Source organism: Gymnodraco acuticeps, unplaced genomic scaffold, assembly GCF_902827175.1.
Source record: "Gymnodraco acuticeps unplaced genomic scaffold, fGymAcu1.1, whole genome shotgun sequence".
NCBI classification, from domain to species: Eukaryota; Metazoa; Chordata; class Actinopteri; order Perciformes; family Bathydraconidae; genus Gymnodraco; species Gymnodraco acuticeps.
The window spans coordinates 1,887,628-1,915,580 of NW_022990454.1; the positions used below are offsets into that span (position 1 = coordinate 1,887,628).

General features: G+C 39.2%; 1 protein-coding gene and 2 long non-coding RNA genes across 4 annotated transcripts; all 3 read left to right on the forward strand.

Moving 5' to 3' along the window:
- The first annotated feature begins 1,767 nt into the window (after window positions 1–1,767).
- Window positions 1,768–2,892, forward strand: LOC117552385. Of its 2 annotated transcripts, none has more exons than XR_004569958.1 (3): window positions 1,768–1,858; window positions 2,103–2,268; window positions 2,814–2,892. It is a non-coding gene; the product is annotated as an uncharacterized LOC117552385 (long non-coding RNA). The 2 variants fall into 2 exon arrangements; XR_004569959.1 differs by having other exon boundaries at window positions 1,774–1,858; window positions 2,081–2,268.
- Window positions 2,893–3,033: 141 nt separating this feature from the next.
- LOC117552397 lies at window positions 3,034–6,177 on the forward strand. Its single transcript, XM_034225770.1, has 10 exons — window positions 3,034–3,067; window positions 3,334–3,375; window positions 3,870–4,271; window positions 4,386–4,487; window positions 4,577–4,809; window positions 5,000–5,175; window positions 5,252–5,345; window positions 5,470–5,599; window positions 5,822–6,042; window positions 6,130–6,177. The coding sequence occupies exons 2-10, from the start codon at window positions 3,369–3,371 to the stop codon at window positions 6,175–6,177; spliced, it is 1,413 nt and encodes a 470-aa protein (XP_034081661.1). The 5' UTR covers window positions 3,034–3,067; window positions 3,334–3,368.
- A 231-nt stretch (window positions 6,178–6,408) lies between these two features.
- On the forward strand, window positions 6,409–7,168 carry LOC117552384. The gene is made up of 3 exons (XR_004569957.1): window positions 6,409–6,465; window positions 6,839–6,956; window positions 7,060–7,168. It is a non-coding gene; the product is annotated as an uncharacterized LOC117552384 (long non-coding RNA).
- The last annotated feature ends 20,785 nt before the right edge of the window (window positions 7,169–27,953 follow it).

Sequence of the window (27,953 nt, forward strand, 5' to 3'; positions counted from 1 at the left end):
AGCACACAGCACACACAGTGACATTTGTATCTACAGATAAATATTAAGCCTGACAAAGTACTTAACGTCTAATATATTGCTTTCCTGCAATGTTAACTATGTTGAAGCACTTATTTTAACTGATATTATACAGATGTATGTAGATAGTATAAGAAATGTGCAGAATATGACAGTTTAATGGTGGAGGTATACACACATATTGATAGATGTCTTGTGGACTGTTGAGGAACCTGCAAGTTTTTCATTCTGCACTGTAGTTGTGATATGTCAATAAACCTTAGAAAATCTTGAAAGGGATGTGCAAAATAGTCATTATATACAGTCTTTAACTAACTATTAGTAGAGAATAACGAGTAATGAATATATTTTATAGGGATCCTATTAATATCTAATAATAAAATAATAAAATTAAATAACATGCTTTAACCACCAGGTGTCCCTTTATATCAGCTGTGCACCGTTATGGTGTAAATACAGCCTATTTACCAATTGGATCAAATATAAAAGTCAGCCAAATTAGTGTTGATACTGCAAGGAGACGTATTGTGTGAAAAGAAATGTAAGATGTTGTTTAATTGCTTATATATTTATGATCCACGTCACGTTTTCAGTTTTGGCGGCAATTGTTCCTGTTTGTCTAAGTGTTCTCATCAGGGCTCTATAAATAGAGAACTACGGCAGATATGTAATATTTAATGCAGCCGAACCGTGTATTACAATGCCGTTGTGTGATGAATTTCAAGGAGAAAAGCAAGCACACTCGGAATAAAGTATTATTTTATTTTTTTTAAATGTTTTTGGATTTCACATCGTATAAACACCAAATCCCAGCGTGCATTGCGGCTAAACCATACAATCATCGAGCTGAGGATCTTGCGTAGGCCTAAATCTGTTTCCGGTATTGTTAATGACGGATGTATTTTGTTATACACACATTCCTTCACATTTACATTAAACTATTTTGTGAGGCCTTCTAATATAACATGTTTTTAAATATAACTACGGTTATAAATTAACATGAACCGAAGCTGTTGCCTGGCAACGCAATCTCACAATGTCACGTCCGTTAATTCCACATCCACACCCAACACGCATGGATTAACATCGATGTAATACATTGATGTAGGTAGCCTTTGTTTCTGCTAAAAGAGGTGTCGACCAGCTGGGGCAATAAGATAATCGGCGTAGTCGAGTGTGACTATTACAAAATAAATCATTATTATCTAAATATTGACAATAACAACCGACCGTCGGGGTAGCATTTCCGGGTATTTCTCCACTGGTTAACATGGGTTAACAATACCGTGTAACTGTCACTTTTGAAGGGACGAAATCGTGACAGCATGGTAAATCGTCACATGTTCACTTCTTGCCGTGATGCCGGGTTGATTTCGACATAGACATGAAGTATCTCCCTCACTACTAGTAATGGATGACATGGTCAAGTAATGTTCACATTTTATGTAGGCCTACTGTTATATTTCACAAGATATCAAAGTAATTTGTTGTAAAGATAATTACAATTAAAACTCACTCGGATCACTTTTGACCCATGTTGTGTATCAAAGGGTTAAAAGACAATTCTATGCAAATTATGTGTGAGAAAACTGGGCTACATATGCCCAGAAAATAAACATATTTAGTCAGAGGTTTCAGGGGGAAAACAATCCATAGTTTTATTATTACTTATCAGAAGTGTACGTATGTCGGATTTCTATGGTTACTACGTTATACACGCGTGACGTTACGTATTTCCTCATCCTGAAGGTTCCCGCCCCGTTGGAGGTGAATCGGACTGTAGAAGCAATATTTTAGCGGTTTATCTTCTTAGATACATTCCGAACTGTCTTTATCAGAAGTAAGTATGTATGTTAACAATTCTGTCATTCAAACCAACGTTAAAGGACGGTGTAATCAGCATTAAATGTGTTGTCTTTGAAGCTAACCTACCTGTTATATTGTTCAAGGTAAAGTTAACGAAAAGAGAAAGGAAACATAATATTTTTACCGTTAGATTTCTCTTTTTTGTTTTGTTTTACTTTGTACAAACATACTAATAATACAATTGTTTGAAATGCAGTTTCTGTTTGTGCTACCAACAGATACCACAGACCAAGCTTGATTTGTGTCTTCCTCAACGAAACCATGGCTGGGCGACAGGCAGCTCGAAGGACCTCTCTAAACTGGGATGAATATGATACTGATGAAGACAAGGAAGAAATCGACAAAGTTGAAGCTAAACTGGGTGAAAAACTACAAGCTAAAGAGGTTAAGTAATCCTTGAATTGATTGTTTATAAGATACATTCTTGGGTTTATGCAGCAGGTACTTTATGTAATATGTCATCAATAATGTTTTAATCAATGCTTTTAAATCCGTTGTGTAATGTCTGAATGTACAGTACTGCTCTAACTAGCTTTTATTGTAACCCCTGCACACACACAGTACAGTATACACATGCCGTAACTTGTAACTTTCCAACAATCTTTGTCCAAAAACATCTACTACAAATGTCCACTTTGTCTAATAGAGATTAACAAATGCCAAAAGTAAACCTATTCACGTCTGCAAACATCCTATTAATTTCACCAATACAGTTGTATATTCCAACTGTATTTGTGTTGGATACAGGAAACAAAAAAGTTTAATCTAAAGGGAAAATAGTATACTATGTCCATGGACATCTCTACGTAATGGTCTATATAATGACGAAATAATTAACTTAGTTTCAGTATTCAGCACAGTTTAATGTTCCATTTAAATGTATGGATACTTCTCTTTAACTCTCTTCTTTGTATTACCATGCTAAATAGGACCGTCAGCCTGCAGTAAAATGGAGAAAAAGAGACCAATTTGGGCGGCTGATTCTAAAGAGTCGCAGTTCTTCAAAACGTATGTTAAGCCAGATCATACTGTTGCATCTGTGTTTTTCTGTTGTTTCTTTTTTGAAAATGTAATTCTTTAATTACTATTCTTGTCTTCCTAGTGCACGCCAAACGTCAGAAGAGAACTGGTCAGTTGCAGTTACCAAATATTTCTGCAGAATATGTTGCAGACAGGACAGAAGGTAAGCTCTTTTATCAGTGTCAACATTTTGCTACAGTTTGTCCTTTTTTTTAGGTGTTTTGCATGTGAGTATGGGGCCGTATGTACCTGGCACATGTGTCACTTTGAGAGTAATATGATTTTAAATTAAGTACTACATGTATTGCAATGAAAATTATTCGTATAGTGCTAAATGAACATGGAAAATAGGGATGCAATATTGAGTCAACGGTCACAGTTTAAGTCAAATGTAGTAATGATGAATTCCCTCTATGTTTTGATATGCAGGCACAGTCACCTCTGAGGTGCAACAGACCCACAATATGATTGGTAAGATTCTATATCAAAATAGTTATGCCACCATTTCCGTTACTTTTATTTAGATAATTGTATCCATTTAATAAACTCATACTTACTCACTTCAGTGTACATCACAATATATTTAGTTTAATTATAATTTCATAAATTGAACAATAATATATTTCTGCAAGACATTTTGCAAGTACATTCATAAAACTTAATTTTGAGCAATTGTATTGTTCCTTAAAAATAATTTGGTGAACATGACATTACAGTTTTTAATCTCACTCAATTAGTTTGTTTACATGGACATGAATAACACATTTATGAGGCAATATTGTGTTCACATGTGCAAACACATAAACAGCATACTCTAATAACCCTATTATAAACGGGTTATTCATGCCCATGTAAACACAATCAATTTTAATAACCACCTGAAATTTTAAGTTGTTTTCTGACTCTTGAGGCTTTCTTTACCATCTATTCTGTCTTGCTTACACCTGTTATCCTCATTTCCCAAGACCTTCATATACAGGAACTGCAAAAGATGGTTGATGCAGTTGAGGAGGATGTTGCCGGATGTTCAAATTCCACAGAAGCCTCATCTGGTCGAACATGGACAGTACGTCAGGCTTTATCTGATGAAAGATGGCGGAAAGCAAGACCTCAGCTTCTTGAAGCCATGCTTGAGGCAGGAAAGATCCCGAAGGGTCTTTGTCAACTGTGCAAAGCTAAAGATGCAGTCATTTGTTGCACAGACTGCCTTCCACAACCCTTGTTGTGCCCCAAATGTGACATAACTGTACATCGGAAGTACAGTTTGCATAACAGATGCCTATTTGTAGGAGATAGTTACAAAGCTCTTCCTCCTACTGATATTATCACTGAAGATGCTAGTGGTCAGCCATCACCGTGTGAAGAAGGTATATACTGTATCGACCTTTTTGACTAAAATGACTTTTCAATCCCATCATAATGTATGATATACCTGTACTTGCCCAGTAGAAGTAACCATTATCCCTTTATGTTTTACATAGTTCGTCTCCTGCCATTTGCTTTGCCCAGAATGATTTGCAGCTGCAATGCAGACAATGTGTCATTGAGTGGTGGGCAAAAAGTAATCTTCATCAACATAAATGGTAACATATCTTTGAACATTTGTAAAAGTACAAATACATTTTCTTACCTTTATTGTGACTTTGATTTGACTTGGTGCTTGTCCCAACAGGTCGTTATGACCTCTCTGTTCCTCTGCTGACCTGTGAGAACTGCCACTGCCAGTGGACACCACAGATCAAAGATTTGATCTCAAATGGATACTGGCCTGGAACAATTGAATTCCAAACAGTTTTTTCCATCGATCTTTTTGCCACATATGAAGATCTCAAAATCAGTGCACCTGGTCTGAGTAGACACGCTTTCATTCGAATGCTGGAAAGTCGCTCAGTTCGTGCTGGCAGGGTAATGCACATTTTGATACATTATACAAGTTGTGTATTGTATTTTAGATTTGGCAGATAAAGTGAATTTGTGCAATAATTTGCAAAAGGACTTGGAGGAAAGATAAAGAGATATTATACTTAATCCATGCTTTATAGTATTTGCATGTTGACATGTATCTAGCATTTAATTATGAATTCCTACTTATTAGGCTTGGATAACATCTGGTGACAATTTCCAAAGAAGTTTCTTGGAATGGACATATTGCCGGCACGAAATTGATAAACTTCTTGGAGATGACCATTTCTCATGTCCTGCCTGTGGTGATGACATGGTCGCAGTGTCTCTGGACGGCAACAGACAAATGTATCGCTTCAATCGTCAGGGGTAAGTAGCAAGAAAGCAAAATGGGCTATTATCTTTATATACTATATTCCCCAATCAAATGCTTTTTTCTTCATAGGGCGGTCGAATGCCCATACTTTGAAGGAACTTTCATTGCCAAAGACACAGATGTTGAAGGATTTGTGCAAAGGATTCGAGACAAAGTAAAACCTGTGAGTTTTACTGTGACTTGTCTCATAGCATGTTCTATGTGCTAAAGTTATTGTTGTTTTGTATGATCTAAAATGCATGAGATGTAATTACTTGGAATGTGTATTGTAATGCTTTTTTCAATAGGCACCTGGACGCCCATCCTGCGGTAAATCCAACTTCAAAGCGGGCAGGGAGGCTACCAGAAAGTCAGAGGCCAGACTGGATGAAGAGGGAATGATGACATCTGTCTGCAGACACTGCATTCTATTTAGTGGTAAAATAATGTATTTTAATTGAAAATCCATTTACATATTTGTTGTACTTACAAAAATGCCATACTAAAATGGTCTTTAAATATTTGAATACCAGTTATGATTCACAAGTAAGTATGCACTTTCATGACAGTAATAACTTATCTTTGTATTTTTAGAATATCCATTAATATAGTAATGAAATAAACCCTTTTCAAAGAAATCTATCTTTGTTTTGGTTGCAGGCCTCAACATGTTTCGTGGGGAAATCTTTGCCTACCCTCTCTACCTACAGCAAGATCTTGGAAAAGAACACAAGATTGAGTTTGTTTGCACTGACGTCATGTGTAAATACTACCCATATATACAGAGGGTAGTTGAGTCCTTTCCAGAACTGCAGTATGTCCTGCAAATGCGGCCATTTCTGTCAGTGATGCATGCGAAAGGTCACTCGACAAAATACGAGGTATAAATGTAAATGTAATGTTTTTGGTTAATAGGGTATTTTAATGTCTAAACTGACATAATTCAATTTATTGTTGGTTATTCTCAGGTGGAGTGGAGTGGTCGCAACCAGGAAGGGGCAGGTATGTTACAATGATATTCTTTCGGTAATACAAAAAAAAAAGTAAGTGTCTGTTTCAAATTGCTCTAGGTTTGACAGTTGGAGAGGAAGTGGAGGCTGTCAATTCATACCTCTCTCGTGTGGCAACGACCACAAAATACATGTCCAAAGTTGTTTTAACATCTTATTGTGGCTCAAGTACAATTCTAAAAAGTAAAACAATATGTTTCAGGACGTACTGACATGATAACGATACATGCTCGTGGATGGAACTTGAGGAAGAAGCAGAACTTGCACAGATACCAGTCTCAACGATATGTGAAGGTAAATGTATCATGTAATTTAATAGCTTTTTTCCCAATATACAATACAACAATGTGCATACGTTTTGGCTGCAACTCTTTTCTTAAACATAGACTAAATATATTCGGTTGCTCGACAACAGCTTAGTGAAAATGTTTTGACGGTCATGCACTGATGTTGGTCAAACTATTTTTGATGCTTTGATGTCCTCGTTAAGTCCTGTGAATGTGTTCATTGATGACCTAAAGTATCTGTTAACTTTTAATTGATGCTGAAACTTCTAACTGCTACTATAACAACTCAAATTGAACAGCCTACTTTAGTGACAAAGAAAACACTAGTGGTAGGTGTTGTTTTCTGACAATGATACAAATGTAATGTATAACATTTTCAGACCAAGAAAAGGACTGATGAAATGGACAAGGACATTCAAAACCTGCAAACAAAACTGCAGACAACAGAGGAGGGAATGAAGCAGTGGGTGAAGGAGGTTGAGGAGTGGGCTGCATCAAGTAAGATTTTTCCTGTAGCTACAAAATATTAACTGTCAACTGTTTGTTGACATTTTACATTTAAGGAAATTGTGTTAATTGACAATTAAATGTTTACATTAAGGTCCAAAATCCACCAACTGCCAGGATCAACAGGGGCTGCAGCGGGTCATGGAGGGCCTCGCCCTCAAAATCAAACAGCGGAAAATTGAGCTGTACAGAACCATACAGATGTAGCGCTCCATTTCAGACGCCTACCCGTGCGGGTCCGTGATCGGCACTGGGTGGGCCCCTGCTGAAAAGGAAAACCCCCCCGCAGGATTTGAAACGCCCCCTTGATAAATACATTTAATTATAATGAAACCAGCTGCAATGGATCATGGATCCACCAGGGGGAGCCGTGATTAAAAAGCTGCCACACTGGAACTCATGTGAAATAAACAGCTGATCTACAGGTATCTGATATAGCGGATATTTGTTAAGATCCATATGTCACGGATAGGATCATATTCTGTGCTAAATAAGAGACATGTAATTATTTACTAAACATCTCCATGTTTTTATTTAACAAAATAATGTTTAATTCACGTTGGCGTAAGTACAAAACCATCGCTATGTTTTTAGATCAGGAAATGCATCCAGGCTCAAACAAACGATTTTCAATCATCATCCTCACGATCATTTAATGTACATATGTTCGCGAGTTGAAATGAATGCACTAAATGTAATCCACGTGAGTTTACAACAACAAAAATAATCGCTTTGTTTTTATATCACATCCGACCGGAGGAAAATGCAGCACGGGTCTCACTACCGATCATCCTAATCCCACGGGCAAACAATAATATGTACAGTGTTAATAGTTTACTGTATTATTAGTGTCTAATATTACTGGGGATTTCGGAATGGTAGTCTACTGGATTTTGATTTATTGTATCGGCTTCATATTTAATCATTCATACAAAATCATATTTCGTTTCTTTTTAACGAAATAAATGTGGTTTAATCCACATAATTTACTGTGTTAATTGTTTACTGTAGTATTGTGCACATTACTTTTCGCTGCTTGTTGCACCTGGTTAGAAGCTAAACTGCATTTCGTTGTCTCAGTACCTGCAATATGTGCAATAACAATAAAGTTTAATCTAATCTTGAGCAGGAACAAATGTATTTAGGCTACTTAGTACATATCTGACATAAACGATTAAACACATTTGTGCATTCTTTAAACCGAGTCAAGCCGAGTCCGGAGGTGGCGGCACATTAAAGTGTGCACCTGATTGTTTAACTTGAAGGTGCCTAATGACATTTAATCATTCAAACTAAATCATATTTTGTTTATTTTTAACGAAATAAATGTGGTTTAATCCACATAATTTAGGCCTACTGTGTTAATTGTTTAGTATTATTTAACTTGAAGGTGCCTGATGTGAACATTTCCAGAAGAACTCTAGCTTGAATGGCCTTTGTATGTATACAGTAGGCCTACACATAGGCGGCGCGTGAGGCTCAGCTTTGGGAAGGCTAAATAACTTTTTTGTTCATCTTACGCTGCCCGCCTCCGGTGTCTATAGAAAAGAGATCAACTTAGTGAAAGCACCATCTGCTGACCGATCAGAGCTCAGTGTGCGGAGTTTAAATCTATCAAGTCATATTACAGGAAAAAGGAAATGCAGTTTAAACTGCCGTATGCAGAGAAGACGCCGACGTGTCGCACTTATCATTCATATCACACTGACATCACATCATCAATCAGATCATCGATCTCACATCGATATCACAATATTTCCTTATCTGAGTCAGCTTCTCGAGCCGTATCTGGCCGTGCAACACTTAGTTACATTGTCACATATACTGTATGCAGACGTATTATTTTAAGCAACACATTAAGTTGACGAAACACTCAACTCAAATGTAATAAAGTCAGATCCCCTCGTGTTTTAGATGGGGCAGTATAATAAAACTGTTGTACGCTTTCAAACACTCGGTAGTTTATTTTTTAACGAGTTGTTCTGTATTCTCCTTGCAGGTGCAACTATGTGGCTTGTATCCTGGATTATATGTTTAAGTCATCATGGATGTTTAAAGTTCATATTTGTCTAATATTAGTTTACTTTTCATTAATGAAGTATGATGTTGCGCTGTCAGTACACTTGTCCCTGTTTGTGATTGGTCAAATGTAGCTAACCCCGCCCCTTTCACGTGAACGCGTTCTCAGCTGGAGAGAGAAACCCTGGCTTGATTTACCGAGTTGATAACCAGCGCCGTAGGACCGTTTAGCGAGATCGCGTGTGTTAGGGTTAGTTAAGATAACTCAAGCATATCCAGGGTCTGTTGAACTGGCTTTGTGGTACAGGGCACAGGTGGCTGCATAGCAGCGCTAATGTCAAAGACATTATATTTTTATTTTACCAGGATGCAGTTACACACATATTTGGGAAGGCTTAGCCTTCCCTAGCCTCCAGCACCCGGCGCTCCTGGGCCTACAGTATAGCCCAACCATGTACACCTTCCTTTTTTCCCGTCCAAAGTTTGAATTGGATAAAGGTAATGGTTATCGATGGTGCTTTTATAGCCTATTGTATAATAACTGTGTGATTTATATTGCTTTTCAAATGCATATGGCCAGCCATTTACACTGCTCTTCCCGTCAAGAATATGAATAGAACTTAGTTAGATCACTTTACATTTCTGCAAATTAATTTTTAATCACACACGTCTCCCCGTCCCGAAAATGATAAATAAAATAAAAAGAGGAAACCATTTTCATGTTCAGTTTTCAACGTTTTATTTAAAATGACTGACATAACACAGACACCATACTGTAGGCCTATCTGCTGCGGAAACGAGGACGAGCTATTTCGGGATCTGTTTTTCGGGGGCTCCTCAGTCTCTCATTTACCCGGCTCCTGATTAGGACACATCCTGGGGATTGTGTTTACAAACATTGACCAGACCGTTCACCAGCCCCCACCCCCCATGTTGCCCATGCTGTCCTGTGTTGCGAACTCTTTGTTTAAAACGAATTGGCCATCGGAATGTGTGGAGGAATTCTCCCAAGGGTCACATTCCACAGCTCTCCCCCCCCCCCACTCCTGTTATCTCCCATCCCCCAGTCTGTAGGTTTGTGTTTGCATATTTATATGCCGTAATTCCTACTGGTCCTCTCACGCACATACATTCTCCTTACAGTATACATACATAGGCTATATGAGTCTGTGTATCTACGGACCATTTGTTTTTCTTTATTAAAAAAGTAAACGGAAGAGCGTCTGAGAGGCGTTTTTGCCCTTTTGCTTGTTACCTTACTAAATGGTCTAATGGTCAGTGGAGCGAGGGGGGAGGCCCGCGAAACTCGCGGAAGTGATTTCAAAACAAAAAGCACTCGTTTGCTTGGAACAAAGAAAACGGCCAAGACACACATTGAGTCCAGAAAATGAATGTTATTAAGGGCTGTAAATATAATAAGCCTGTGTCTAAAATTGACAACAGGCTTATTATATTTACAGCCCTTAAGATACACTTTTGTGTTTAACAGCTGACCACTACCATGACATACTTTGTTTTAGTACATTTCGCATGAGAGCAAAATGTATAAATATGAGCATTAAATTATATGAATATGAATGTGTGAGTGACAATATATGAATGTGTGAGTGACAATATATGAATGTGTGCATTGAAATATGATAATATGAGAGCAAAATGTATGAATGTGTGAGTAGTGTGTGAGAGTGAAAATGTATGTATGTAAAAGGAGAATATATGTGTGTGAGAGTGAAAATGTATGTATGTAAAAGGAGAATATATGTGTGTGAGAGTGAAAATGTATGTATGTAAAAGGAGAATATATGTGTGTAGAGTGAAGATGTATGTATGTAAAAGGAGAATATATGTGTGTAAGAGTGAAAATATGCTGCATTTTGAATGTCCGATAGTCCACCATTTCCACCGGAAATATCAAACATTTAATAAAAGTGAAAAACAATGAACAAGACTTAACGTATTCATCATAATTAATTATATTTATTTCGTTTGGATGTAGGATTTTTGACTTTGTTTAGAGCAGTGATCTTCTACTATATGAACATTTTGGACCCAAAATCACACAAAAAAAACGTAAAAACAGATTTTGAAAATTATATTATTTTTCATAGGTAACACAAACATACACAACGAAACCATTTAAAAGCTGGAAATGGATGTCACTATGATAATGTGAAAGTTTGATTGAGGTAGCATGGGATTTCATTCTGATAAGGCAAAAGTGTTATTATAAATATAATACAAATATATATATATACACATTATGTACAAAAATCCGTTTTTTCTGTCTTTATCTGTGCCACGCTTCAAAGCGGTTTCTGTCAATACGACACAGAGGGCAACATCACAGGTTCCTCCTCCTCCATTTAAAAAAACAAGCTTAAAGCTTGACTCACGTTCAGAGTTCTCTTCATCATAGTTGAATCTTCAAAACTCTAAATCTATCTAACTATATCTAAATTCTCAATGTTTGTCTGTCACTTTGCTTCAATCGCAGTCTCCCGCCGTCTCTCTTCGTCTCCCGCCGCCTGTCTTCGTATATCTTCGTCTCTCTCATTTCCCGCCGTCTCTCTTCGGTTCCCGCCGTCTCTTTTCGTCTCGTTTCGTATCACTCCGTTTACCTGATTACCTCACCCCCTCCCTGGTAAATACATCCTGTTGAGCAGAATCTACAGTTTCCAGTATTTTCCGTTTCGTAAAATTATCAAATACGGCGAAGATATTAAAATATGTGCTTCCATTATTCATACTTCTGAAATATATCTGTATTAACTTTATATCATCGTATGTCCGTGTTTATTTGTGTCTGTTTATTGGGTCTTTTTGCATGAAACAAAGACTGGCATATAGTTTCAAGCCAGTACTTTGGACAGAAATACACATATACATCCTGTTGAGCAGGATCTACAGTTTCCAGTATTTTCCGTTTCGTAAAATGATCAAATGCGGCGAATATATTCAAATATGTGCTTCCATTTTTCATACTTTTGAAATGTATTAACTTTATATCATCGTCTCTCCGTGTTTACTGGGTCTTTTTGCATGAAACAAAGACTGGGATATAGTTTCAAGCCAGTACTTTCGACAGAAACACACGGCAATGTTGTCCGGACTGTTGTTATTATGCGGCACAGGTCATGTGATCTGATCACGCCGGCGTGACGGTTGACTCCAAAGGGTTAATATTAAATACATATAAGTATTTTTACAACTTGTATTTAGAAATACTCTGTTGTAATTATTGATGCATAAATGTGTTCATCCATTCAATGTGGCATCTGCTATAATGGGGTTAATGTATGATATTACTTAATAATACAATACATTATAATATATGATATGATAATTATATTTTAGTTTTATTCATTTCTTATTTCATAGTTTCTCATTATTATTATTTTTATCACTCATCTTATTTTTGATTTTATTAATCTGTGTGAATCTGTGCTGTCCTGTTTTTCACTCTCACCCTGTTGCTATTTGAACTACTGAATTTCCCCATGGGATTAATAAAGGTCCATCTTATCTTATCTTAATGTATAAGTTGATTTACTTCAATCTACTGTACTGTGTAAAAACACCCCAACAATATTACAAGAAATATACTGCATAAAGCAAACTATATACTTTATTTGATCTAAAATATTGATGTTTTTTCATTATAGTAGCTTGTGAAAACCATACAGTAACAAATAAGTGATTAAATGCTACAGTATTCAGCAAACACAACTGCAGAGCTGTAAACATTGCAAACAGTTGTCTTTGTGTATTTTGTGAATGAAGCGCCATCTCATGGTTAAATCCTGTAATTGAACAAATGGGGAAATTGGGCAACGCCCTCTAGCAATTTGGCAACACCCCCAGCCGCTGGCATCCGCTGGGCTTTTGACTGGGACACACCCACCTGAGTCTGATCTGGAGTGCTTCATCTGTAGGTGTGTTAATATTATTATTATTGTATTATTTTTGAAATAACGCTTCTCTTGTCACTTTCACGGTTACAGTAATTTGTGGCATGTTCGGAGTAAGAGAACAAATTATTTTGATATTTTTTACGTTTGCACTTCCTGTCATTTATAGACAATATCAAAGACCGCAAGCCCAAACGGGATATCATTGCAAAGAACAAGCGGAAACTGGAGGAGGCGATTGCAGTTTACAACAACCTTGTGCCAGACACAGAGGCTGTTGATACAGCAGATGCAGTCCTAAGTCAAGACTTCCCTATTTGGCCATGGGATTCTGGTACATGCATTTTTCTGCACTTAACAAAGCGGGTATTTTTATATCTTTGCTGTTTTTTATACTGTTTTTGTTTGACATGATCAGTCATGCAGTCTATTTAAATCTTCCACACAATTTTCCATATGCTATTTTGTCACTTGTTCTTAAGGAGTAATATAAGTTTTAATTTATTAACAACGATGGAAGTTTGTTTTCATTACTGTTCAAGAAACTCAACATAATCACTTATAGCATCCATAGTCCCCCTCGAGACAAAAAAAATGGCCTTTGACAAAATCATGCTGCTCTCTCGACTTCGAGAAGAGGATGGGATTCTCATCAAAAAGATGAAGAACCATTGCCGCTACCTGACAGGATCTTCCAGAGCTGTGCAAAGAGAGATCCAGCAGATTGAGAAGGACCTGTGTAAACAGAGTAGGTATTTCACTGGAATATAATGATCATTATCGATATAATATTAACCCTTTCCTCCTTTTAGGCTGTCCTTTTGCCATGTCCTTGGAAGCATATGAGGGGCTGAAGGATTTATTGAAAAAAAGGCTCCAGGAGATGGAGAAACAAATGGAGGAGGCCTTCAGCACATACAGGTGAGTATTTATTTGGGAGAAATACGCTGAATTTAGTTCTTGTTTTGAGTAGAATTAATTGAATTGATGATTGATTGATTGCAATCTATCTACACATGATGCGCATATAGATTGAATGGAAACAATGTCACATTAATAACTTCACATCAATATAAACCAACATTGATGTTACATATGTATATTCTTATATGTAGATATCCTTCACTATTGCTTGTACGACTGAAAGAATATTCTTGATAATCCATCAAATGTCTGTAGACAGACTGCAAACTATTTATTGACATTTTTAAATGTATTGAACTTTTTCTGGTACAGGACATAAATACTCCATACCAGACTCTACAACATAACAGACCATATACAGTATATACATTGAGTTAATTGTACATACTTACTTACTGTACACACTTACTGTATATATATCAGGTCCAACACTTACAGAACATTAGATGAAGATTTTAGTACTCTTGATATGTTTTTATTTTTTACATTTATGCAAGTTAATGCAATGTTTACCTCAACATTCCTTAATGTTACCTCGAAGGTATTTAAACAATTTAGATGTGTCTAATGTGAAACTTTCCAATGCTGTCAGTACATAAAGACTAAGAACCTGGATACTAACCATGACAATAAATAATGCTTTTATATGCAGGAATGTTTTGATGGACCCCACTGCCCTACAGGAGGAAGACAATGAAGGAGAGGAGGAAGTGTGGGATGCGGAGATCTGTCTCACCCTTGATGACACTGACTCCTCTGATGATGAGAAGCAAGATTAGCCTCTTCCACTACACTAGGATGCCGACGTCCTCGGCCGACTTTCCTATCTTGACAGGTTAAAAGGTTAAAGGTTGATGTTCCAGGCAAAAATGTGCATAGTAAAGTGTAATGGTTTGTTTGTTGTTGATGTAAACATTATGACTGAATAAAAGCACACTGTTTGATTATGTATTTGTTTTTATCTTCTGTCAGAATAAGTATTGCTATTGTTTTACATAGTATATCCTTTAACAGCCAGAATTATTTCTCGAAAATGGTGAAGGTTTGTTTAAGAGAAGGCTGTTCCTTTAATGAGAGTTCACATTTATGCTACATTGAAGGGTGGAATTGACTACACATCTTCAGAAACATAATTTGCTTCAGATATAACTCATAGCAATATGTTAACCATTAAAAAAAGCCAACTGCATTAGTTAACAAACACTAGGTAACGTATTTTCCTTCAGTAATGAAGATGTAATTCCAATGTAGACACACCTGGGGTCGCTGTTCAGACTGTTAGGCTGAGCCATGCATTGTCTGGACCGTAAAAGTGACGAAGAAGACAAAGTGAAGTGACGTACTTCCGGTTGAAAATGAAAAATATTCCCAGTGCAAAATCCATCCATCCATCTGCTCCCGCTTATCCATGGTCGGGTCGCGGGGGTAGCAGTTCCAGCAGAGAGCCCCAAACTTTCTTTTCCCTGGCGACATCAACCAGCTCTGACTGGGGGATCCCAAGGCGCTCCCAGGCCAGCGAAGAGATATAATCCCTCCACCTGGTCCTAGGTCTACCCCTTGGTCTCTTCCCAGCTGGACGTGCCTGGAACACCTCCCTAGGGAGGCGCCCAGGTGGCATCCTAACTAGGTGCCCGAACCACCTCAACTGGCTCCTTTCGACGCGAAGGAGGAGCGGCTCAACTCCGAGTCCCTCCCTGATGACCGAACTTCTCACCTTATCCCTAAGGGAGACACCAGCCACCCTGCGGAGAAAACCCATCTCGGCCGCTTGTATCCGCGATCTCGTTCTTTCGGTCATGACCCATCCTTCATGACCATAGGTGAGGGTAGGAACGAAAATGGCCCTGAAGACAGAGAGCTTTGCCTTCTGGCTCAGCTCCCTTTTCGTCACAACGGTGCGGTAAAGCGACTGCAGTACCGCTCCCGCTGCTCCGATTCTCCGGCCCATCTCACGCTCCATTGTTCCCTCACTCGAGAACAAGACCCCGAGATACTTGAACTCCTTCACTTGGGGTAAGGACTCATTCCCTACTTGGAGTGGACAGTCCATCGGTTTCCTGCTGAGAACCATGGCCTCAGATTTGGAGGTGCTGATCCTCATCCCAGCCGCTTCACACTCGGTTGCGAACCGATCCAGTGAGTGCTGAAGGTCGCAGACCGATGAAGCCATTAGAACCACATCATCTGCAAAAAGCAGTGGTGCAATCCTTAGTCCACCGAACTGCAGACCCCCTCCCCCATGACTACGCCTCGAAATCCGATCCATGTATATTACAAACAGGATTGGTGACAAAGCGCAGCCCTGGCGGAGGCCAACCCTCACCGGAAATGGGTCCGACTTACTGCCGAGGACCCGGACACAGCTCTCGCTTTGGGAGTACAGAGATTGGATGGCCCTGAGTAGAGACCCCCTCACCCCATACTCCCGCAGCACCTCTAGGGTTGGGAACCGAAACTCGGTTCCAGATGAGAACCGATAAGAAAATGCCGGGTACCGGGTACCCATACAAAATACACAATTTCGGTTCTGCTTAACGGTTCCTAAACGCGGTAGACCCTGTATTCCAGCGGGTCCGTCTGCACCGCGGTGCTGCGGTGACCCGGTGGAATACAAGGCGGACCTGGAGAATCACAGAACGGCCGGTCGTTAGCGGGCCGTTGACGGCCGGCTCGGTACGCTGACGGCCGGCACCGCCCTTCATTTTTTTAAACGGCATCATATAAATTGCGCTGACAGAGGTCCACAGTTGCCCCGCAGCGATGCTCCCCCGCCCTCCCGTAGACATTTCACGAGCTCAGTCACTTCATAACACCAAAGATAGGTCGCGGTAAACACTCTGAAGTGAGGCTCCACTACACTAAAAAAGAAAAAGAAAAGGCAAAGTGTAATGCCTGTTAATAGCTTGCCACAGGCATAGCTCAGTTAAAATAAAGCACAGCTATTGTGCAATACATTTGTATTGCATGTATATTTTTTAGTAACAATTTCAGTTAAAGCTTTTAAGAATAAATATATTTTTGTTATCTAAACGTTTGACCTCTTTATTTTACAATTTTGGAATCGAAACGGGGAATCGATAAGAACCGGAATCGATAAGCAGAACCGGAATCGAAATCGGAATCGATACATTTCAAACGATACCCATCCCTAAGCACCTCCCACAGTAACTCCCTGGGAACTCGGTCATACGCCTTCTCCAAGTCTACAAAACACATGTAGACCGGATAAGCGTACTCCCAGGCCCCCTCCAGGATCCTTGCGAGAGTAAAAAGCTGATCCGTCGTTCCACGACCAGGACGGAATCCGCATTGTTCCTCCTCAATCTGAGGTTCGACAATCGGCCTGACCCTCCTTTCGAGTACCTTAGAGTAAACTTTCCCGGGGAGGCTGAGTAGTGTGATGCCTCTGTAATTGGCACACACCCTCTGATCCCCCTTTTTAAAAAGGGGAACCACCACCCCGGTCTGCCACTCCTTCGGTACTGTTTCCGACTTCCACGCAACGTTGATGAGACGTGTCAACCATGACAGTCCCTCAACACCCAGAGCCTTCAGCATTTCCGGGCGGATCTCATCCACCCCCGGGGCTTTTCCACTGTGGAGTTGTTTGACGACCTCAGTGACCTCCCCCCGGGAGATTGGTGTTGATCCCCCGTCATACTCCAGCTCTGCCTCTAACATAGAGGGCGGAGTTGTCGGGTTCAGGAGTTCCTCAAAGTGTTCCTTCCAACGCCCTAACACTCCATCAGTTGAGGTCAACAACGTCCCATCCTTACTGTACACAGCTTGGATGGTTCCCTGCTTCCCCCTCCTGAGGTGTCGGACAGTTTTCCAGAACAACTTTGGTGCCGCCCGAAAGTCCTTCTCCATGTCTTCTCCGAACTTCTCCCACACCCGCTGCTTTGCCTCGGCCACGGATGAGGCTGCTGCCCTTCGGGCCTGTCGGTACCTTGCAACTGCCTCGGGAGTCCCCCGGGATAACAAATCCCTGAAGGCCTCCTTCTTCAGTCGGACGGCTTCCCTGACCACCGGTGTCCACCAGGAGGTTCGAGGGTTACCGCCCCTTGAGGCACCTAGGACCTTGAGACCACAGCTCCCCGCCGCGGCTTCGGCAATAGAGGCTTTGAACACCGACCACTCTGGTTCAATGTCCCCAACCTCCACAGGAATGCCCGAAAAGCAAAATCAAATCGCTAAATAAAAAGATAAAACACTGGCATGTAATTTACGTTAGAATACATTTAATGGTTTTGAATAAGCCACAGTGCCTTAATGTACCAGCGAAAGAGGCTGTTTGGATGATAACAATTTAAAAGTGTGTAGTTATGACATGAAACGACTACAAACAATATGGTGGTTATTTACCCATTAAGCAGCATAATAACGGATTTGGTAAACTGAACAGTGAGCCGCCAGCCCGAAAATAAGTTTGCTCCAAAATGATATTAACAAATTACTATTATCATTATTATAAGCAAGACAATAAATGGCAAATATATAGAACATAAACGTATTTGAGATACGTTCATAACAAACGTTACTGAGAGAAAATAGGTTTCTAGAAGATATGTAGAACTTGAACGTTTTTGAGATACGTTCAAAACAAACCTAACGTGGGAGAAAATACGTTTCTTCCTAAACGTAATTGAGAATGCAGCATGAAACGACTACAAACAATATTGTGATTATTTACCCATTAACCAGTATAATAATGGATTTGGTAAACGTAACAGCCAGCCCGAAAATAAGTTTGCTCTAAAATGATATTAATACATTTCTATTATCATTATTATAAGCAAGACAATAAATGGCAAAGATATGCAGAAAACAAACGTATTTAAGATACGTTCATAAAAAACGTAACGTGGGAGAAAATATGTTTCTAGAAGATATGTAGAAAATAAACGTATTTGAGATACGTTCATAACGAACGTAACGTGGGAGAAAATACGTTTCTTGCTAAACGTATTTAAGAATGCAGTTTAGTTCTGTGGGAACGTAATTTTTAGGAGACAGGGTTGCGTAAAGAAGTGAGTTGCAGTAGTCGAGGCGGGAGGAAATGAAGGCATGGATTAGTCGTTAGGCTGCGGGGCGGGTGAGAGAGGGTAGGATTTTTGCAATATTGCGGAGGTGGAAAAATGAGGTTTTGACTGTTTGGCGGATGTGAGGTTCGAGGGAGAGGGTGGGGTCAAAGATTACGCCAAGGTTGCGTGCCTGATTGGAGGGGGAAACAATGGTGCCGTCGATGGTGAGTGTTATGTTAGTGACCTTGCTGAGGGTGGATTTGGAGCCGATTAGGAGGAGTTCTGTTTTGTTGCTGTTCAGTTTGAGGAGGTTATGTTGCATCCAAGTTTTAATAGCTGTCAGACAGGAATCGATGTGGGTAAGAGGTGGGTTATGGAGGGATTTGGTGCTGAGGTAGATCTGAGTGTCATCAGCATAGCAGTGGAAGTCCAGGTTGAAGTGGCGGAGTATCTGACCGAGGGGGAGGATGTAAATGATGAAGAGGAGGGGGCCAAGTACTGATCCTTGAGGAACGCCTTGCGTGACTGAAGTAAGGACTGGATAAAGCGTTATATAAGTACAGTCCATTTGCTATATGTGGCAGATCACAGTTATTGTTAAAATATAATTGTGTTTTATAGTACATACTAATGATGTCTTTATTCTTGCAATTCCAATAATAATAAGTTACCGTAGCAGTATTGTTATGAGTTACTGAGAAGACATTTCATATTGGTTAGTCCAGGGTCAGGTTAGGTCAAATCCACAGTTGCACATGGTCCAAATGACACATTTGAAAATGGCACAATTGTTGTGAATCAGATTTGTGTAATTTGCTCACTTTAATGACAGGATCTTGCTGATTAATAACATATCTAAACAGTTTCTCCGAAAAGGAATTCATGGTACACTGAAAACAACTTAAACCTTGACTTTAATTACATTTATTATGTCAACAGATTTCACTAAAGTTTAGTTGAAAGCATTAATATTAAGTTTAAATACAAAATATGAGGAACAACTTAATATTATTGCTTTAAACTAACCTAATACAGTAATGGGAAACTTGTCGACATACATTTAATTAAAGTCAACGTTTCAGTTTTTTCAGTGTGGTTGCCTGCAAATAGTAAAAGAGTATAAAGAGAAAACTAAAATGCTTTTCTTTACACATCCCAGAACTGGTCAACCATGCATGAAGTGGGCTTGATGTCAGACAGTGTTTCAGAACTTGTTGAATTGAGCCCCTTCCCATTTCAGCTGTTGGACAGTTGGGTGTGGACACTGCTGGATGGTGCGAAGCAGACGGAGGCCCTAAAGTGTACCTTTCCTCTGCTTCTAACTCTGGGCTATGACATTTTGTTGATTTTCACTGACCTTAAATGCGATTACTGTAATGTTTTCCCACTTTAAAAACCAATCTTCTCTAGGTTTCCACGTGGACAAATCAATTGCCTTTACACACTTGGCCACCAGCTCGCTCAGACACTGCACACATTTCTGAGTGCTCAAGTACTCGTGAATGGCACGCTGGTCTGTTGCCTGCAGCCGTCTGAAGGCTCTCCGGGGCGGTAAATAGATATTCAATCCAACATGTCTTTAAATGTTCAGCAGCAATGACTCGTTAAATAAAGCCGGCGTACGCACGACACTGAGGCAAACTCACACGTTTCTTTATTGTTCAAGACAAGTTAATTATGCAGCAAAGAGAAAATGTTAGATAATAAGTCATTATTCTGATTCAGAATTATAACATATTAACTATTAAATAAAGTAGTTTTAAATCCTGAGGTGTCACATCTAATGAATGAGTGTGGGGAGCAGTTCTTAATTTTTACCAAATAAGCAGCATGGCTGCACTGTGATGAGTTACTTTATGCTAATAAGCACAGTCCCATCAACCACCACAGTAATGATCATAATTGTCAAGTGTCAGAGCAACACATCCTCACTCCCAGGTCGGCCTATGTTGACGTTATGTCAAGTCCCCTGTCGGCTTTTTCCAACGCAAGGGGGGGGGGGCCTTAGCGTCCATTTTCAACGCAAGGGGGGGGCCCTTAGCGTCCATTTTCAGCTTTCCGGGATGTCCATATGCTTCTATGGACGCTCATGGAATCACGGCGTTCGTTTGTGTCGGCTGCCCTTAAAGGCAATGTGAGCGTCCATTCTCATTGGATAACGGAGAATTGTACACCCGGAAGTAAGTATTCCTCTTACTGTCGATTGATTTTACAGTGATATCTGCACTACTCATCGACTAAAAAACACCAGATTATCCTTGTTAATTACACAACATTGATTGGTTTAAATTGTGTGCAATGCTTTTGTATTTTTCCCCTTCGATTCGGAGAAACAAATATTTTTTCGGAGTAAAGGATGGCAGAAGACACTACACTACCCAGAATCCCCAGCTATCGTTTGGACTACACCATGTGCTCTGTTTGACAAACCCCGTGATAGTCCTCAAGCTCTGTGATTGGAGAGTGTGCTCCGAGGGTTACGCCGAGCCTCGAACAGCACTTGAAATGGGATGGAATCACGGTAGACTGTCCAAAACTGGATTTGAACGGGTCCACCGCGTCCCTCCCTCCCCCACCCCGTCCCCAGAACTACACATGCTGGCTATTCTGTTTCGCAACATGTTCTCTATCTATGGCACGTCTCTACTGGGAGTTGTAGTTTTAAAAGACGTTTTCGTATTTCCCATAATAAGAAGTTGCCAGTATTAAACTGTGTACATCCCTGGAGGTTTAGGGGATAGGAAACACTCACATTTAAAACATATAATTAATAAATGGGTGAAAATTGCTTGTGCCCATAATGGGCAGCATTAATATATATACACACATGCCAGCTAAGGTCAGAAGAGCTTTATTTAACAGCTGGTCTTATGTTTGTGACCCCTGTTGTTAATTGATAACATTACATTACATTACATTAATTGAAAAGCCTGAAACATGCACTTGTCAAGGTTCAGAGGCACATTTTGCAAATATGGCAGTAGCCATCGATCAGATTAAGATAAGATATACTTTATTGATCCCAAGTTGGAACATTTGCGTTACATCAGCATGTGTAACAGTTAAATATGCAGTGGTATTTATTTGTAAATCATTTAGTATAATCACACAAATTCTGTGTTTTATATTCAACAATTCTGTGTTCTTTATTTATTGATTGTTCAATACCTGACAAGGCCGGAGATGAAATATCTGCATACATCTTATAAAAGTATAATACATATGTATAATATCAGTTAAAATAAGTGCTTCAACATAGTTAACATTGCTGGAGGTATGCACAAATATTGATAGATGTCTTGTAATGCACTATTGAGGAACCTGCGACTCAAGTTTTTCATTCAATGCATAACTACACCATAGTTGTGTGGGCCTATATGATATGTCAATAAACCTTGAAAAAAAAATCATGAAATCTTGAAAGGGATGTGCAAAATAGTCATTATATACAGTCTTTAATTAACTATTAGTAGAGAATAACGAGTAATGAATATACTTTATAGGGATCCTATTAATATCTAATAATAAAAATAATGAAATGCAATAACATGCTTTAACCACTAGGTGTCCCTTTATATCAGCTGTGCACCTTTATGGTGTAAATACAGCCTATCTACCAATTGAATCAAATATAAAAGTCAGCCGAATTAGTGTTGATACTGCAAGGAGACGTATTGTGTGAAAATAAATGTAAGATGTTGTTTAATGGCTGATATATTTATGATCCACGTCACATTTTCAGTTCCTCATGTTTGTCTAGAAGTCTTCTCATCAGGGCTCTATAAATACAGAACTACGGCAGATATGTAATATTTAATGCAGCCGAACCGTGTATTACAATGCCGTTATGTGATGACTTTCAAAGAGAAAAGCAAGCACACTCGGAATGAAGTATTATTTTATTTCTTTTAAATGTTATCGGTCTGTTTCCGGTATTTGTTAATGACGATGTGCCGTGATATGTGAGACTGGAATTGCACAGGGGAAAATAACGTAGGCTATCTTTAGATGCGGATTTTGTTAAACTAATATGTTTTCGCTGTGGACCAACACTATACATTGACGGGGAAGGGGGTAGCAATAAATATAACACCATTAAACAGTTACACAACATAACAGAAATAATATCGATAGCAGCGTCCCTAGCAACCACCTTGGTAACAATGAAAACCTTATGGACGCAATTTCCTGAAGTAATCTTCGTAATAACTAGCAAACTAAAGATCATGTACATCCACTGCACACATAATCTGAAATAACAACTCATATTTCTTGCATCAAATGACATCAAAACGCATTTTAATGGCCAAACTAACTTTAAAATAGGCATTTTACATCGAGAATAAAACGAAGTTCGGCCATGTTTTTTTTTTCTGCAGGGAGAAATTTGAAGATCACGTGACGTCAAACAGAGCACATGGTGTAGTCCAAATGATAGCTGGGGATTCTGGGTAGTGTAGTGTCTTCTGCCATCCTTTACTCCGAAAAAATATTTGTTTCTCCGAATCGAAGGGGAAAAATACAAAAGCATTGCACACAATTTAAACCAATCAATGTTGTGTAATTAACAAGGATAATCTGGTGTTTTTTAGTCGATGAGTAGTGCAGATATCACTGTAAAATCAATCGACAGTAAGGGGAATACTTACTTCCGGGTGTACAATTCTCCGTTATCCAATGAGAATGGACGCTCACATTGCCTTTAAGGGCAGCCGACACAAACGAATGCCGTGCTTCCATGAGCGTCCATAGAAGCATATGGACATCCCGGAAAGCTGAAAATGGACGCTAAGGGCCCCCCCCTTGCGTTGAAAATGGACGCTAAGGGCCCCACCGCTTGCGTTGGAAAAAGCCGACAGGGGACTTGACATAACGTCAACATAGGCCGACCTGGGAGTGAGGATGTGTTGGTCAGAGAGATTAATAGCCTTTAATCAGACAATGAAATGTCACACCTGCTCAGATGATTTCTTCATTGCTTGATTTATATGTTGTGTTTTATCTGATGCTGCTCTCCTGCTGTCTGTTCTCCAGCAGCCTCTGACACCCTGAGCCTCTTTAAGAACATGTATATTTTCTTCTGGGGTGCTAGGGGGCTCTCAGATCTTACTGTCACATTAGGCTGCCATTTTTTGGTGAAGGGTAAGAATGGAAAGCTGGCGTCATGGCAGATCTTTTTGACAAGTAGATTTTCTTTGTAAAATGGTCTCCTCCCCTGGTTTCTTCAGTATTGATCCAACACAAACCATTTAGGAATTTTCTTGCATTCATTTCTTTAAACATAGATGTTTCTTTTATATAAAGTTCAGAGTGGAAGGAAAACTTGTTTTCAACTGTTAAAATGACAATGTAGTTTGTGAGTTGATATGTTTTATCTCTTTACCTAGATACTGGCTGTTTCTGAGTAGATTTTATATTTAACTAGCTCAAGAATTTCACAAGGTCACATGTTACATTTTATCAGTATACCGCTTTATAATTTATTTTGAATGGCTGCTATCTCTTAGTTAGACTATTCAAATACTGTAACACAATCTGTAATAACTGTGCAACATATACTGCTATCTGGCTGCCATCACACTACTTCTACAGGTTACACTTATTTTATTAAAAAATATACTTTTACTGTACTTATTGTACTTAATTTGTGTAATTCCTATCTTTAGTAATTTAATTTGTATTTATTTATAGAAGCACCATGCATACAAAAACATTAATCTCAGCAAAGAGAAGAGATGCAATATGCCAGATTATAGCTAATAGCTCATTTCCATCTGTGGTCCTCAGGCAGGTTCATAATAATCAATACACAAATAATAACATTGCATGATCTCTATCAGTCAAACCATTTTAAAACCTGATTTAAGTACAGCTCAATACATTAATACATAGTACACTTGAAATACACTTACATGATCTCGGTCACTCAAATAATTATAAAGTCTGATTTAAATACAGGTTATTAACATAATACTTAGTACACTTCAAATACACTTAAATAACATATCTAAGATATAGTATGACAATACAGTTCAAATAAAAAAAACTCAGATTACAGTGTAATTAATGTTGGCATGACTGGTTGCTTAATATCATTTTGTTTGCACCATAGGAAAACAAGTTACAATCAGTACAGGTTTTAAGTTCAACTGGAAGAGTATTCCAGTGCTTGATGGCTGTAAACGGAAATGCTGATGGTCCAAAGGCAGTGCGCCTCAGAGGGATGATTAGATCTGCATTTGATGCAGATCTGGAGTTTCTGCAACTCTGCTCACGGCGAAACTGAAAAAAGCTCCTCAACGGTGGTGTTGTAGAATTGTGAATGATTCTGAATACCAATCGAACTCGGGAAAGTAGAACAAGACTATCAAAACTGAAAAGTTTGTATTTGGACAGTATATTGCAATGATGGTGTTTTAATGACTTTCTATCCATAACTTTTAAGGCTTGTTTATAAAGAACCTCAAGTGGTCTCATAGCAGTCTTAGTTGCTTGGGACCAGCAGGTTATACAGTAGTGAAAATGTGATAGTATCATGGCATGCAAAAATGTTTTCAATGCTTCTATGGTTAATGAGTTCCTAATATGTTTAAATTTGAAAATGTTATATTTCAGCTTTCTAGTCATGCTTCTAATATGGCTTTCAAAAGTCAAATTGGCATCCAAGATCACTCCCAAGTATTTGACCTCATTGACGTTTTCAATTATTTTACCATTCACACGAAGCTGTGGATGCGTGGTTGTTTTTGTCTTATTCGTGAAATACATTGTCACTGTTTTGTTAGTGTTTAAAGTAAGACACGAGTCATTTAACCATTGAGCAGCGTCGACGAGAGCTTAGAGGCAACCTGTTCAGCATCTTTCCCATGAGTGTAAACCACCGTGTCGTCAGCATACATCTGGACGTCCACATCCTCACAAACAGATGGGAGATCATTAATATATATGCTGAACAACAGCGGTCCAATAATTGAGCCTAGTGGCACTCCGATTGAGCATGGCTTAGTTTCTGACAGCTTATCATTTATACGGACGGACACATTGAGAACGACCAGCTAAATAAGACCTGACCCATTGTATTGTGCTAACTGACAGGTTGAAATAGTTGAGTTTTGATAAAAGTTTGGTATGGTTTACTGTGTCAAATGCTTTTCGCAGGTCAAGGAACACTGCTCCAACTATCCCTCCTTTGTCTAACTTAGCCTTGATTCCTTCCACTAAATAGCAGCATGCAGTCTCAGTAGAATAATTGGTCCTAAAACCAAGCTGCATAGGATGGAGTAGGTTGTTGTAGCTTATGTGTGACACCAGCTGTTTCGCGACTACTTTTTCAACTACTTTGGACACAACAGGTAGAATGCGGATGGGTCTATAGTTGCCTACTTCTTTCTTGTCGCCACATTAGCAGTTTTAAGAGCTGATGGAAATATATTATCTTTTAATGATTGATTTGTAATATAGGTGATGGAGTCCTTTTTTTTTTTAAGTCCTTTTTATGATTTTTTATAAATACTGTGTCTAGTCCCCAGTGATCTTTAGCCTTAGAATTTTAAAAGGTGGAAATTATTGTATTCACTTTAGCCTCATTTGTACAGTTGAGTTTGAGCACTTTTGTATCGTCAGCTAATGCAAGAAGCGGTTCTGTTACATTGAAACTGTGGGCCAATTCTGAAACAGATTCAATAAAGAAAGTTAGATTTATGCATGCCTCTTAATTTTGCCACTTTACTTTTGCTGTAACAATGTTTGAGCTGTATATTTCCCTCTGTTGGACTAATAAAGGTATTCTAATTCTAAGAATGGCACAGCCTAGTGAATTATTTACCTCCATATGTATCCAGGGCCCTAATGAGTTCTGCAGTTGTATACAACACAGTGTACAGTTAGCACATCCTAATGCAGGGGTTCCCAAACTTTTCAGCCTGCGACCCCCATTATAACAGTGCCAGTGACTGGCGACCCCTGTCAACGAGGGGGGGGTGCCAGTGAAATAATTATTTAATTTAAGTTTTCCGCACTCTCGTGGGAATATCTCCGCAATGGAGCGAGTTTAAGTTTCGATTGCATGATATAGCCCAGCGGAACACCTTCGTCACTGTTATGTGTTTGTGCCCTGATCAGGGGCTCCTAGTGTGATGTGTCATGTCTAGCTGTAGTTTCCTGTTATGGTTTTGTAGTCCTTATCGTTTCCCCTCCAGGTGTACCCATTTGTAATTAACCCAGGTGTGTCTTGTCTCGTCATTACCTCATGTATAAGTATTCTGCCTTCCCCTTTGTCTGGTGCTGATCCTGTCTGTGCAGTATGTGTTCTTGTCTGTCATTACTTTATATTTCCTTTGTTCAACCATGGTGGTAATTATTAATTAAATTCTTTTTTTGATTACTTCGGCTACCGTCTCCTTTATTATGTTGCCTTGACTCGACATTGAGCCTGCTAACAGTCAATGGTAACGTAATATGGGGGCTCGTGCCAAACTGATTTGAGCAGGAATTTGGTGGTGGCCGCTGAGCTTAGTCCACACTTTGAATTATGGTTGACAGTGTCGTGTGTGTGGCCCATGTTTTATACCCTCTTGGTAAATAATTCTCCAATAAGGAGCGTTTTCATCCAGCTAAGGCAGCTGGACCATTTTCTATGGTTCCTTCCTTCGCCTGGTAGACATACCGTCTATGCTGGTCGGGGTAGTAGGAAGACCCTGTCAGGCTCCTCCTAGGCCGGCGTATGTCAGCTAGTTAGTTATATAGGGGGTCTGATAGTGAGGGATGGAAACGTTTAAGGGATGGGCTTTAGGGGTTTTGTTTTTTTTGAACACACGACAGTTGTTAATCTCTTGCGAATAATTTTGAGTGTGGATGCTTCAGAAGGTCATACCGGTGCTCTTCTCTATTTAGTGTATAGCGGTAGGGGAGCGGTGGCCAGAGTTATTAAGAACAGACTGTACAGACGTGTAGGGTGAAGCCGGTTTTGTTTTGTTTTTTTGTGTATATGTTAATTGGTTGGTCGTATATGCTGGTGTAAGCGGGGTTGGTTCTTTAGTTTATTCCTCCCCCGGTGCGACGGTACTAGGGCAGGTATGCCTGTGAAGGTATGTGATTTTGTGGCTAGGCCAACT